This window comes from Sprattus sprattus, assembly GCF_963457725.1.
Source record: "Sprattus sprattus genome assembly, chromosome: 12".
NCBI classification, from domain to species: Eukaryota; Metazoa; Chordata; class Actinopteri; order Clupeiformes; family Clupeidae; genus Sprattus; species Sprattus sprattus.
The window spans coordinates 5,957,455-5,969,954 of record NC_137910.1 but is presented as its reverse complement, the minus strand read 5'-3'; the positions used below and the strand labels follow the sequence as shown (position 1 = coordinate 5,969,954).

The 12,500-nt window shown below is 46.7% G+C and overlaps 1 protein-coding gene across 1 annotated transcript in view; it reads right to left on the bottom strand.

The window, feature by feature from the left end:
• ltbp1 (latent transforming growth factor beta binding protein 1) overlaps positions 1–12,500 on the bottom strand; it is a 148,431-nt gene that overhangs the window by 12,256 nt on the left and 123,675 nt on the right. The window contains exons 26-29 of the mRNA XM_080848469.1: positions 9,884–10,024; positions 4,619–4,780; positions 3,819–3,908; positions 551–679 (exon numbers count right to left, since the gene is read on the bottom strand). Coding sequence (XP_080704595.1) covers positions 551–679; positions 3,819–3,908; positions 4,619–4,780; positions 9,884–10,024 — 522 coding nt within the window. The remainder of the gene's footprint in view (positions 1–550; positions 680–3,818; positions 3,909–4,618; positions 4,781–9,883; positions 10,025–12,500) is intronic.

Sequence of the window (12,500 nt, the reverse complement as noted above, 5' to 3'; positions counted from 1 at the left end):
CTCTGTGAGGTTCAGTAGTGCTGATTAAACTCGATGCGCATGGAGAAGATACAAAAATATATAATAATTATTCATGTGATTCATAGAGTTAGAAACATATGTGCATTATACTTGGTTGGTTGTAAATGTGATGAAGGAAATGTCTTCAAGGGCTTTTAACTGTTTGAGTCTAGAGATAGTACACAATGAAATAATTATATTTTGTAGAAAATGGAGAAAATAGATGTGGCCATGTGTGCGTATATTGCTGATGGCCCAAGAAGTCAAACACCTGAAGAGAAATATTAGATTTCTGTTCTTAAGATGTATTACTAACAAAGCTGATCCAACAAATCTTTGTCTTTGTTTTGGCCACTTTGTCAAAAGGACAACAAAAAACATTGTCGAGTGCCTCCTTGCTCATTCCCAACCAGGCTTGGGGAGTAACGGAATACATGTAACGGCGTAACGTAATAGGATTAGGTTACTGATTACAATTTTTAACAGGTAATCTGTAATTGTATCGGATTACTTTTTTTAAGTAATCCTCCCAACCCTGTTCCCAACGTACCCACACACTCCAGCTTGGCCTCGTCGTAGAACAGTCCGGCCTTGCAGTAGCACTCGTACGTCCCGGGCTGGTTGAGGCAGAAGCCCCCTTTGCAGATCTCGGTGCCGAAGAGGGCACACTCATCCGCATCTACAGCAGAGGGGAACACATCAGTCAACAGCACGTCTCGGCACATACACTCAGTTCACCAGTACATGTTTTGGCCAAAGCTTCTCTTCTTCTGTGTGTGTGTGTGTGTGTGTGTGTGTGTGTGTGTGTGTGTGTGTGTGTATGTGTGTGTGTGTGTGTGTCTGTGTTGTGGGTATAATAGCTTTCTGGAACAAACACACAAATACACTCAGTACACCAGTACATGTTTTGGCCAAAGCTTCTTATATCACTGTCAATGTAAATGCGGCAACAATGCTAACATGTCTTGCTATGGCAATGCAATAAAGTCTTTATTCATTGGTAATGGAACTGTAGTCACTTAACCAGTACATGTGCTGGCTAAGAATAAAACACCCTTGATGTTCTGGTATTGCACCGTACTCTACTACGTAGTTACCTCCGCCAGGAGGTTATGTTTTCACCCTTGTTTGTTTGTCTGTCTGTTTGTTTGTTTGTCAGCAGGATTACGCAGAAACGCATGGACCGATTTCCATCAAACTTTGTGGGGAGATTGGGTAATATAATGGCAATAATTGATGAGATTTTCAGATGTCAAGGTCAAAGGTCAAGGTCACAAGGCGGAGGTTTGCATTCTCTGAATGCTCCCATTCTTGTTTCTCTATGAGATAGGCAACAGGACCACCAAACACTGTAGAAGACTATCATAAGTGATTGTCACATCTGGTGAGATGTCACTGTCAGCCATAATCAACACTATACTAATAGCACATTCCTTTTCACTTACGGAGAGAGGACAACCCATCAAGATGTGCAAGTGAAGTGCTGTTGAGGAGACAGTGACATCTGATAGAAAGATGTCCTGCCTGAGGGCCTTCACATGTGTGTGTGTGTGTGTGTGTGTGTGTGTGTGTGTGTGTGTGTCTGTGTGTGTGTATCATCCTGTGAGCACGACCGTCCAAATTTACAACTGAAAATGCAATCAGCTTTGCAAACAGACTTGCTAATTGAAGACATATTCTTGCTGATGCTCAGGAAATGTTCTTGGAAGCTTGCCTTTAGTGTCTGTCGGTCTAACTTTCTATCTCTCTCTCTCTCTCTCTCTCTCTCTCTCTCTCTCTCTTCTTCCCTTATTATACCATGGCCACCTTTCTCCTTCTCTCTTTCACTACTTCACTCTCTCTTCCCCTGCTTCCACAACAGTCTCCTCTCTTTTCTCCCCCCCTCTCTCTCTCGCTTCTCCCCCTCTATTTCTCTCTCTCTTCTCCCCCCTCTCTCTCTTCTCCCCGTCTATTTCTCTCTCTCTCTTCTCCCCCTCTATTTCTCTCTCTCTTCTCCCCCTCTATTTCTCTCTCGCTCTGCTCCCTCTCTATTTCTCTCTCTCTCTGCTCTCTGTCTCTCTCTCTTTCTCTCTATCTCTCCCTCACTCTCTCTCTCTCTCTCTGCTCCCTCTCTCTCTCTCTCTCCCTCTGCTCCATCTCTCTCTCTCTCTCTGATCCCTCTCTCTCTCTCTCCTTGTCTCTCTCTGCTCCCTCTCTCTCTCTCTCCCTCTGCTCCATCTCTCTCTCTCTCTCTCTCTCTCTCTGATCCCTCTCTCTCTCCTTGTCTCTCTCTGCTCTCTCTCTGCTCCCTCTCTCTCTCTCTCTCTCCTTGTCTCCTTGCAGCTACACCACACTCACCCAGTTCTGTGCCAGTCTGACCTCAACCAGACTCTTATTGCCTCCATAAATTAAATCATTGAATTAGCCGGGCCCAGAGAAGGGCTTTCCGTGAGAGAGGGGGAACAGGCAGGGTTTGTGGGAGGCTGATTGTGGCAGCAGTGCAGACGAAACATGTGGAGGTCATATGCTTCCCAACACACACACACACGCTTCCCAACACACACACACACACACACACACACACACATATGCTTCTAAACACACGCACATGCACTCAAACGTCAGTCACAGACACAGACACACATACGTACTGTAGGTGCAGTCCCATGTGTTTGTACAAACAGGAACATACAATATTTAACATTCACTGTTAAACTCAAGCACAAACAAACACACGTACACATACAGGCATGAGTACACAAACACACTCACCAATGCACACTCGTGCATAATAAACACACACACACACACATACTGCCACTCACTCTGACACATGCACAAACAAAGGCCAGCATGCACGCTAACAAACCCATGCCCACTCATCTGGAGACTGTCATTTCTGTATTGTGGCTGAGAGACAACAGGGCACACACACACAGAGACACACACACACTGACAGCGTGGCAAGGAGGTGCTGGGCTGATAGAGTTGTGCTAGGGGAGCACAGGAGCAGAGGAGGAGCACGCTGCATACGAAGAGGCCTCTCCAGCCTCACTCTCTCTAAGCCTCAGCCTGTGTGTGTATGTGTGTGTGTGTGTGTGTGTGTGTGTGTGTGTGTGTGTGTGTGTGTGTGTGTGTGTGTGTGCGCGCGTGCATGTGTGTGTGTGTGTGTGCACGCGTGTGTGTGTGTGTGTGTGTGTGTGTGCGCACGCGTGTGTGTACGCGTGTGTGTGTGTGTGTGTGTGTGTGTGTGCACGCGTATGTGTGTGAGTGTGCACGCGCGCGTGTGTGTGTGTGTATGTGTGTGTGTGTGTGTGTGTGTGTGTGTGTGTGTGTGTGTGTGTGTGTGAAGAGGCCACTCCAGCCTCACTCTCTCTAAGCCTGGGCCTGGTTGCCATCTGTGGGCTTTATCCAGCACTGGCGGTGAGGGAGCAGGGGTATGTACGGGAATGAGTGTCTGCGGTTATGGCTCTATTTATGTGAATGAGGAAATGTGTGTGTGTGTGTGTGTGTCTGTGTCTGCGCTGTGGGTATAATAGCTTTCTGGAACAAACACACACACATACATACACTGATGCGCATATGCCCATACGTACACGCATGGACACATACACACACAGTCTCTCTGTCATACACACTCGTGCGCACACACACACACACACACACGCACACACGCACACAAGCATGCAAAAAAGCACACACACACACAAAGACATCTGTGCGCACACACACACACACACACACAGTCTCTCTGATATACCCAGCGCACGCAAACACACACACACAAAGACATCTGTGCGCACACACACACACACACACACACACACAGAGACACACACCTTTGTAAGAATCCACTGAGGCCACTCCAAACACATCGTCTCCACTGGGAATGCTGCCCTTGCCTGCTGGACACATCTGGGCAAACTGATCTGAAAAGGACAGAACATCAACTTAACAGACGGAAGACCTCTCTTGGAACAGCGTCAACACATAAACAACATCTTCTTAAACAAACTGCCTTAGAAGTACTGGAGGCTCAAGAGGTAAATAATTAGGCTGCCTTGTACGGTGCCTTATTAGACACAATCAGACTAGTAGGGTGGCATATTGGACACAAGCAGACTTGCACAATGTCATATTAGACACTAGCAGACTAGTAAAGGTGCAATATTGGACACTAGCAGACCAGTAAAGGTGCAATATTGGACACAAGCAGACTGGTAGGGTGCCGTATTGGACACAAGCAGACTAGTAAAGGGGGCATATTGGACACAAGCAGACTGGTAGGGTGCCATATTGGACACAAGCAGACTGGTAAAGGTGCCATATTGGACACAAGCAGACTGGTAGGGTGCCGTATTGGACACAAGCAGACTAGTAGGTTGCCATATTGGACACAAGCAGACTAGTTCGGGGGCATATTGGACAAAAGCAGACTAGTAGGGGGGCATATTGGACACTAGCAGACCAGTAAAGGTGGGATATTGGACACTAGCAGACTAGTAAAGGGGGCATATTGGACACTAGCAGACTAGTAAAGGTGCCATATTGGACACAAGCAGACTAGTAGGGTGCCATATTGGACACTAGCAGACTAGTAGGGTGGCGTATTGGATGCTATTGAGGGCGTGGTACTGACCTGTGCCTGGGACGGGACAGGGGTGGACCTCACAGTTGTCTCCCCAGCCGGCGCCCAGCGTGCAGCAGCACTCCTGGAGGGTCACGCTGCCGGTCAGCACGTTGTCACACAGGTTCTCATCGTTCAGGTTGTAGTAACACTCCTTCCTCTCCACCGAAGGGGCTGGGAAGGGAGCAGAGAGGAAAACATATGTAGGGAATAAGTCTGAACGTTTATCTGAAGGATCAGTTTTTTGGCGACAGTACTCCTCACTCCATTGTAAATGCACCATTACAGGTAGTACAGCACCGTGAACCAGACTGAATAATGATCGAAGGGACAGAATGTTCATACTACCATCATATTTCTGCAATCTAGCGATAAGTGTAGGGATAGGTTGAAGGCTAGGGTACAGAGTACAGAGTATCAGTGTGGAATCAGGCACAGATGATGCTGTTACACGGCACAATTACAGTGTATATACAGCATAATTACAATCTAACAAGGAAACTGTAACGCAAGTCATTAAAAAAGGGACAACCTTGGAAGGAAACACATTTCACAGATTAAGTAATTAACTAATTAACCTAATTAAGCCGTTTCAGTTATTTCTGAAAGTCCACGAGAGCGGAAACAATTAGTACGTGAGGGTAAATAACCATAACCGCTAGATGCCCATAGAGCAGTAAACACTGCTAGGCCTGAGTGAGCCCTAGAATCTTCCGTCGGGATGCTGTTCTCTTGGGTGGCGTAATGAGAGAGCACAACCAGTGGTGTAGTGGTCCCTGGAGAAGTTGTTATACTCTTAATTTTGCAATATTTTTTTAAGCAGCCTATACAGCCCAGGATAAATGCCCTGTTTTGAGAAGTGGGTATACGCAATGCTGACTGAAAAATAAGTGGGTATACTCAGTATACCTGCGTATACCCTGGACTATACCACTGAGCACAACCATGGGGGAATGAGAGCTGAAGCCCATCTCTCCCAACTGCACTGACACAGGCGCTAGTAAAGAGGAGGCGCCACAGAGGATCTCCTTACTGCACCCTGGGCACAAACCCACCGCTGCTCGTGAGGAGGACACATGCACGCACGCATGCCGCACACACACACACAGTCTCTCTGTTATACACACATTCAGCAGACTGGTAATAATAATGAGAAACCTGGAGGGATGGGTCTCTAGTGTGATTCTCTCTCCTTCTCTCTCTTTCACTCACACACACACACACACACACACACACACACACACACACACACACACACACACACACACACACACACACACATAGTCTCTCTGTTATACACAAGCACACACACAAACACACACACATACACACAAACACACACACACACAGTCTCTCTGTTATACACACACTCTCACACACAAACACACACACTCTCACTCTCTCCCTTGCTTCCTCCACCTCTCTTTACTTTAATGGGAGATTTCCCATGCATGGTTTTAACAAGGAGACAATTAAAGCCTTCTAGATGGATGGGTCGTGATGATGGATGCCTTCGTTCGGCAGGCTGAGAGCACATCTGTTGCAGAGGAGCATAATGATATACCTAGAGAACACAAGAACAACAAACACAAAAACACACACACACACACACACACACACACACACACACACACACACACACACTCACCTAAACAAGCTCTCCACCCACTGGGTGTTCCCATAAGCCCTTGACTCTGGATTAAAGTGGCCTGTCATTTTTCACCCCTGTGCACTCTTCAGGTGATTAACCCTCACACCCACACACTCACTTATACACACACACACACACACACACACACACACACACACACACACACACAAAACCCCACCACCTACTACACTCCCCCTCTCTCGCAGACCAAACAGCCCATTTTTATCGCAAACACATGGAAATGATTTCTCCCCTGCTTTCCCCTTCCTCTAAGTGGTTATGTAACGTAACGTCTGTAACCGAGCGTGACGCTTGTGCGCCGATACTCCGCCAGTGATCGCGGCTGAGCCCCTGTCTGAATACACCGAGGGTTTCAGAGGAACAGCGGGTCTCACACCAGCACAGGCTATTAACCTGTTTGACGTCAGCCCCAGGGTCCCTCACACCCACACACACACACACACACACACACACACACACACACACACAGGGTCTGCTCCGGCGCAGGAACAACCCCATGTTCAACTTTTTGCCCCCCCCCCCCCCGCATTTATATGACCCTATTTCTTGTTTGAGTGTACATGGGTATGTGTGTGTGTACATGTGTGTGCGTGCGCATGAGATTGTATGAATGTGTGTGTGTATGCTATAGTCAGACTGTGTATGTGTGTGTGTGTGTGTGTGTGTGTGTGCCGGTGTGTGTGTGAGAGAGTAAGAGAGAGTAAGAGTATGAGAATGAGAGAGAGTGAGTGTGTGTATATATGTCTGTATACACTCCATAGTACAGATGTCAGGGCTGTTTCCCATTAGCTGATTCTGTGCGCAGGTTGGCAGGCAGGCGGGCGGGCGGGCGGGCGGGCGGTGGTTTTCAGGGATAATGCGAGGGCCCCCAGGTCTGGCATATAGGAAAAGGGAAAACAGAAGGTGGAGGAGGAGGAGGATGGCGGCTGGGGAGAAGGGGGGCCCCAACCTCCCGGGCCCTCGGGGCCCCTGGTGTCAACCGCAGCCTCACCCTCATTTCCTTATTGCCACCTGGCATATGGGCCTCATTCATCATCACGGTGCCACTGCCTCGCCCGTCCCTCCTGCCGGAGATGCAGGGAGGCTCGTGGCAGTGCCTCACACATCCCTCCTCCCAGACCCCACTGTGCCATGGCCCTCATACACATTCACCAGCCACAGCACAGCACAGCACAGGACGGCATATGCCATTGCTCAGCAAAGAAACAGCCTGAGCTTCACAACAAATGCCCCCACACACACACACACACTCACGCCCAAACACTGTCATGGAAACACACACTCTCAAAAACTCTTATAGCACACACTCTCTTACTTTACTTACTTATGTCCGTACTGATCAAAACTGCTTTCGTACAGCACTGCGTGGAGTGTTTGAAACAGGGACGTGCGGTCAGAGGAGGCACGGGAGGCAGAGCCTCACCTGTCATTTTGAAAAGTAAAAAAAAAGTAACAAAAAAAAAATATATATATACCTATATATATATTATAAAATAAATATTTATATATCTCTACTAATTTGTGGTATGGGTGTAATTTCGTTATTTCGATCATTTCGAGCAATTTTATTATCAAAATCGCTGAATTTGCGCATTTCCGGTTCCAGAAAACAGGGACGTGCTGTCGATGCATTGGTGTCAATGGGCAAGTGAGGCAGTGCCTCCCCCTGGGATTGCGCAATACGCGTGCGCAAGTGTAGAACCTTTGAGTTGAGCTCAAAACGCATTGAAAAATATTGTTACTAAGAGTAAGGCCAGACTGAGCCGATTTTCATACTTTCCGGAACGTATTCGGGTTTAGTCAATCGCTGCCAGACAAAGCTGTGCTGCGCTGTTCTACGGCCACACACACCCATTGAAACTGGTGAATATGCTGTAGTACATATGCAAGGCCTGTTGGTGGCGCTGTGAAGGGTGCTACCGGAAATGGAGAAGAAGACTCGTAGAAGAAGACGACAAGTTACAACTAGTTAAATTGGTGACAGTTCAGTTTGTCGCCAAGTAGTTGACCATACTGTGCCTTATACATTTCCTATGCTTAAATCATCATTGTTCGACCTGTATGTGATGCATTATGTGCATACCTAATGAAAGTAAGGGTTTTCATGAAGTTGCTACTGTGATAGATCGTGTGTATTAAATACCACATTTTGGGCTACCTTCTAGTGCTATTAGTAGTGATTAGCACGCTAAGCGGAGATTTAGCTATGTTCTGTTCTTATGTTGATACGCTGTAATAAAGATGTGTTCAATCCTGCTAAGATTTCGACTGGATGAGATATGAATGAGATCCATGTTGCCTAGTGTAATGTCCACTATTATATGTATCTGGTAATATTAGTTGTGTAATTCAGTGCAGTGTAAATTAGTCCCCATAAAGAAGACTGCTTTGGTAACCCAGTGAATAAAACGTGCCCTTCTTAGATCGTTGTTTGCCAGCCATAAACAGAACAGAAGACTTACATTTTTTGTTTTTATTGCGATTGGGAAGATGTACGTGACTACTTGACAGCTTCCAGCGTTCACGTGGGATAATTACGTCATCAGATTCGCGGATTCAAACCCGATTTGCGGCCAGACAGGCCCTGATAGCAGGGTAGATTGCAACCTTCCCACTCTGGAGAGGGGATTCTAACCTTGACGGAAAGTAACGCTCCAAATGGCAGATTTATCTGGCCGGGAGGCCAGTTTGTCAAGTTATTTTCCGCAAAAGTATGAAAATCGGCTTAGTCTGGCCTGCCCTTAAGGCAGTCAGTACCTCAATGTTTTTTTCTAAACTGAATTCAAAACTGAGTCCGAGATGGGTAAAAGGTCATTTAATTAGCATCCCACCATCGTAGTTTAATTTTCCCTAGACTCATCATTGGTGGGAGGGCTACATATGCTAACTTGTTACTATTAATATCTTATTTGACAGGGTGTAAAAGTTAAATTAGCACACCGGTTGTTTAGCTGTTTAGCTGTAGGCCTATAGCCTCGTAAAAGTTAGGTTAACAAGTCAGTTGAGTATAACTTCTTATAATAAAAAAAAAACGATAGTTTAAAAGTAATGGTATTAGACATTAAAACATAATGTTTTTTCAGTTCTGGTCAAGTAACAATTTTTAAACCATAGGCATATAAACATGTATGATCATTTTTTTTTTAAACAACTAGAGACCGGAATGACGTAATCACTTCTGGTTTCTGTGCCTCACCAGCTAGGAACCTCACGGCACGTTACTGGTGTTAAAGGACAGCAGTCTGTGCTTCACAGCAAATACCCCACATAACGAGCCATAGAGATATGACCTCCGTGAAAAGAAAAGATGTCTTTTGTCTTGAGTTTGTGAAGGAATGGGCCGACGACCAGGCTGGAGTTTGTAGACTGTGTGTATGATCTGCTCGGACAGATGTTCTACTTGCATCCTAATGCTTATGCTCTTTCAATGAATGTGGACACAACTAAACCTGCATGCAGCACATGTATGAGTGTGTGTGCTGTATACCCGTAAGAGATAACCCTGTTTGCTTGCATGTGAGTGTGTTGTGTGTTGACAGGTGAGTGTTTGTGGATGTGTGAGTGTATGTGCATTGGTCAGTGAGCGTGTGTGTGTGCTGTCTCACCTGGGGGGATGGGGACACATTTGGCGGTCATCTGGTTGTACTCCTGGTTGTCGTCGGGACACACACACAGGAAAGAGCCCTCCACGTTCTCACAGGTGGCCTCGCCACACACACCGGCCAGCAGCTCACACTCGTTCACGTCTGCACACAGAGCACACAGCACAAGTCAGCTTCTTCATCATCGTCATCATCATCATCATAATAATCAATTCATCATAACTGTTATCATCACTATCATCATCATCATCATCGCTATCATCATCATCATCGCGATCATCATCATCATTGCTATCATTATCATAATCATCATTGTCATCATCATCATCATCGTCATCATCATCATCATAATAATCAATTCATCATAACTGTTATCATCACTATCATCATCATCATCATCGCTATCATCATCATCATCGCTATCATCATCATCATTGCTATCATTATCATAATCATCATTGTCATCATCATCATCGCTATCATCATCATCATTGTCATCATCATCATCATCATTGTCATCATCATCATCATCTTTGTCATCATTATCTTTGACGTCATCATCACATAATCATAACCGTTATATTTTTCATACATCATAATCATCATCATCACCATCATCATCATCGTCAGCACAGTGGCACCCAACGCCACATCTCTGGCCAGAACCACACACCTCTTCAAAGGCATTCCAGTGGAGGATTTATTGGTGATTCACACCCTGGGTCTTGAAAACTGTTTAAGTGCGGCTTTTGAGAAATGGGAGCTGGAAGTCAAAAATAAAGAGGCAGTGGAAACTCCCCCCTCAAAGTGCCGGTGAAATGTGTCATGGGCTGCGGAGGCTATGGGTGTGTGTGTGTGTGTGTGTGTGTGTGTGTGTGTGTGTGTGTGTGTGTGTGTGTGTGAAATTTGTCATGAGCTACGGAGGCTATGGGTGTGTGTGTGTGTGTGTGTGTGTGTGTGTGTGTGTGTGTGTGTGTGTGTGTGTGTGTGTGTGTGAAATGTGTCATGAGCTACGGAGGCTATGGGTGTGTGTGTGTGTGTGTGTGTGAAATGTGTCATGAGCTACGGAGGCTATGGGGGTTGCCGTCTCTGATTCATCGCCACTGACCCATGCCATGTTTTCTCAGCAGCTTCTTTGAGTGTGTGAGTGTGTGTGCGTGCGTGTGTGTGTGTGTGCGTGTGTGTGGGTGTGTGTGTGTGTAATGTGCGGCGCCTCGGAGCAGGGGCCGCGGAGACGGAGGAAAGACGCGGAGCTGAGTTTCCATCAGACTGAGGAGCCGCGGTGTTCTTACAGGGAGATGGGCTCAGCGGGGGCAGCTCCGAAACCACTGGAAAAGTGTGTGTGTGTGTGTGTGTGTGTGCGTGCGTGTGTGTGTGCGTGTGTGTGTGAGTGTGTGTTTGTGTGAGTGTGAGTGTGCGTGTGTGTGTGTGTGAGTGTGCGTGTGTGTGGTTGTGAGTGTGCGTGTGTGTGTGTGTGTGTGTGTGCGTGCGTGTGTGTGCGTGAGTGTGTGTTTGTGTGAGTGTGAGTGTGAGTGTGCGTGTGCGTGTGCGTGGTTGTGAGTGCGTGTGTGTGTGCGTGTGTGTGTGCGTGTGTGCGTGTGTGTGTGTGTGCATGTGTATGAAAAAGAGAGAGCGAGACAGAGAAAGGTAGGTAAAGAAGTAGAGAGTGTGTCCGAGAGAGATGGAGCCAGAGTGTGTTTCTGTATGTGTGTAGAAGAGAGAAAGTGTATCGGTGTCTGAAACAATCGCACTGCTAGGAAACACCCTCCCTGTTCTCCAGTCCAGCGCTTCCCTGTGAGACTAGGCCAGCTGGTCAATGAGGTAGAAAGTGTTAAAGAGAGACTTGGATGGGCGAGACAGGGTGTTCGGCAGCGAGGGAGCACTAAAACCAGGAAATGGCCAATCCAGAAATACAACGCAAAAGGCAGATACTGCCTCATAAGCCGGGGTATTATAAATATATATATTATAAACCCACTGACAGCCTTTGGCAGATCCCAGACTTTCGGGACGACTTTCAAGCGAGTTTTTTTGTTCCTTATGGTCGAGTGCGTATACACATAAGTGCGCTAACATGTGGCTTCGCTGCAAATGGGTGAAAATGTCCTTGAATCCTTTAAACGGAGATGTGAGATGCACAGTGAAACGGAGCCGGATTGAACCAGGCCCTCAATGAACTCCTCAGCTGAACACATTACCCTTTTTTTTGTTCTTTTGCACTGAGGCAGAGACGAATGATTCTTCTTTTATTGCGCACTAAACCTTATCGTCGTTAATTCGTTATATATAACCGAAACAGAAATAGAATTTAATAGAAGCCAGACAGATAGTATTGTTAATTTAGTGCGCAGATGGCGGGCTTATTTAGTTGCAATGGACACCGCGTATATCACTGTCACTGTGACTCAAACACGGCCGTAAAGTTCAGGTGCGTAGCGTTCGGCAGCGGCTCCAGACGAGGGGCGGATAAAAATACCCCACCCAGCCCTTCTCCCCCCCTGCCCTCCTCTCCCCTCCTCTCTGCCTGAGCCTCTGCCTGCGGATGATCTATTATTCATCTTTTGACATTAAATCCCAGCGCTGGCTTTGTTGTTGTTGTTTCGGTTGTTTTTCCATCACG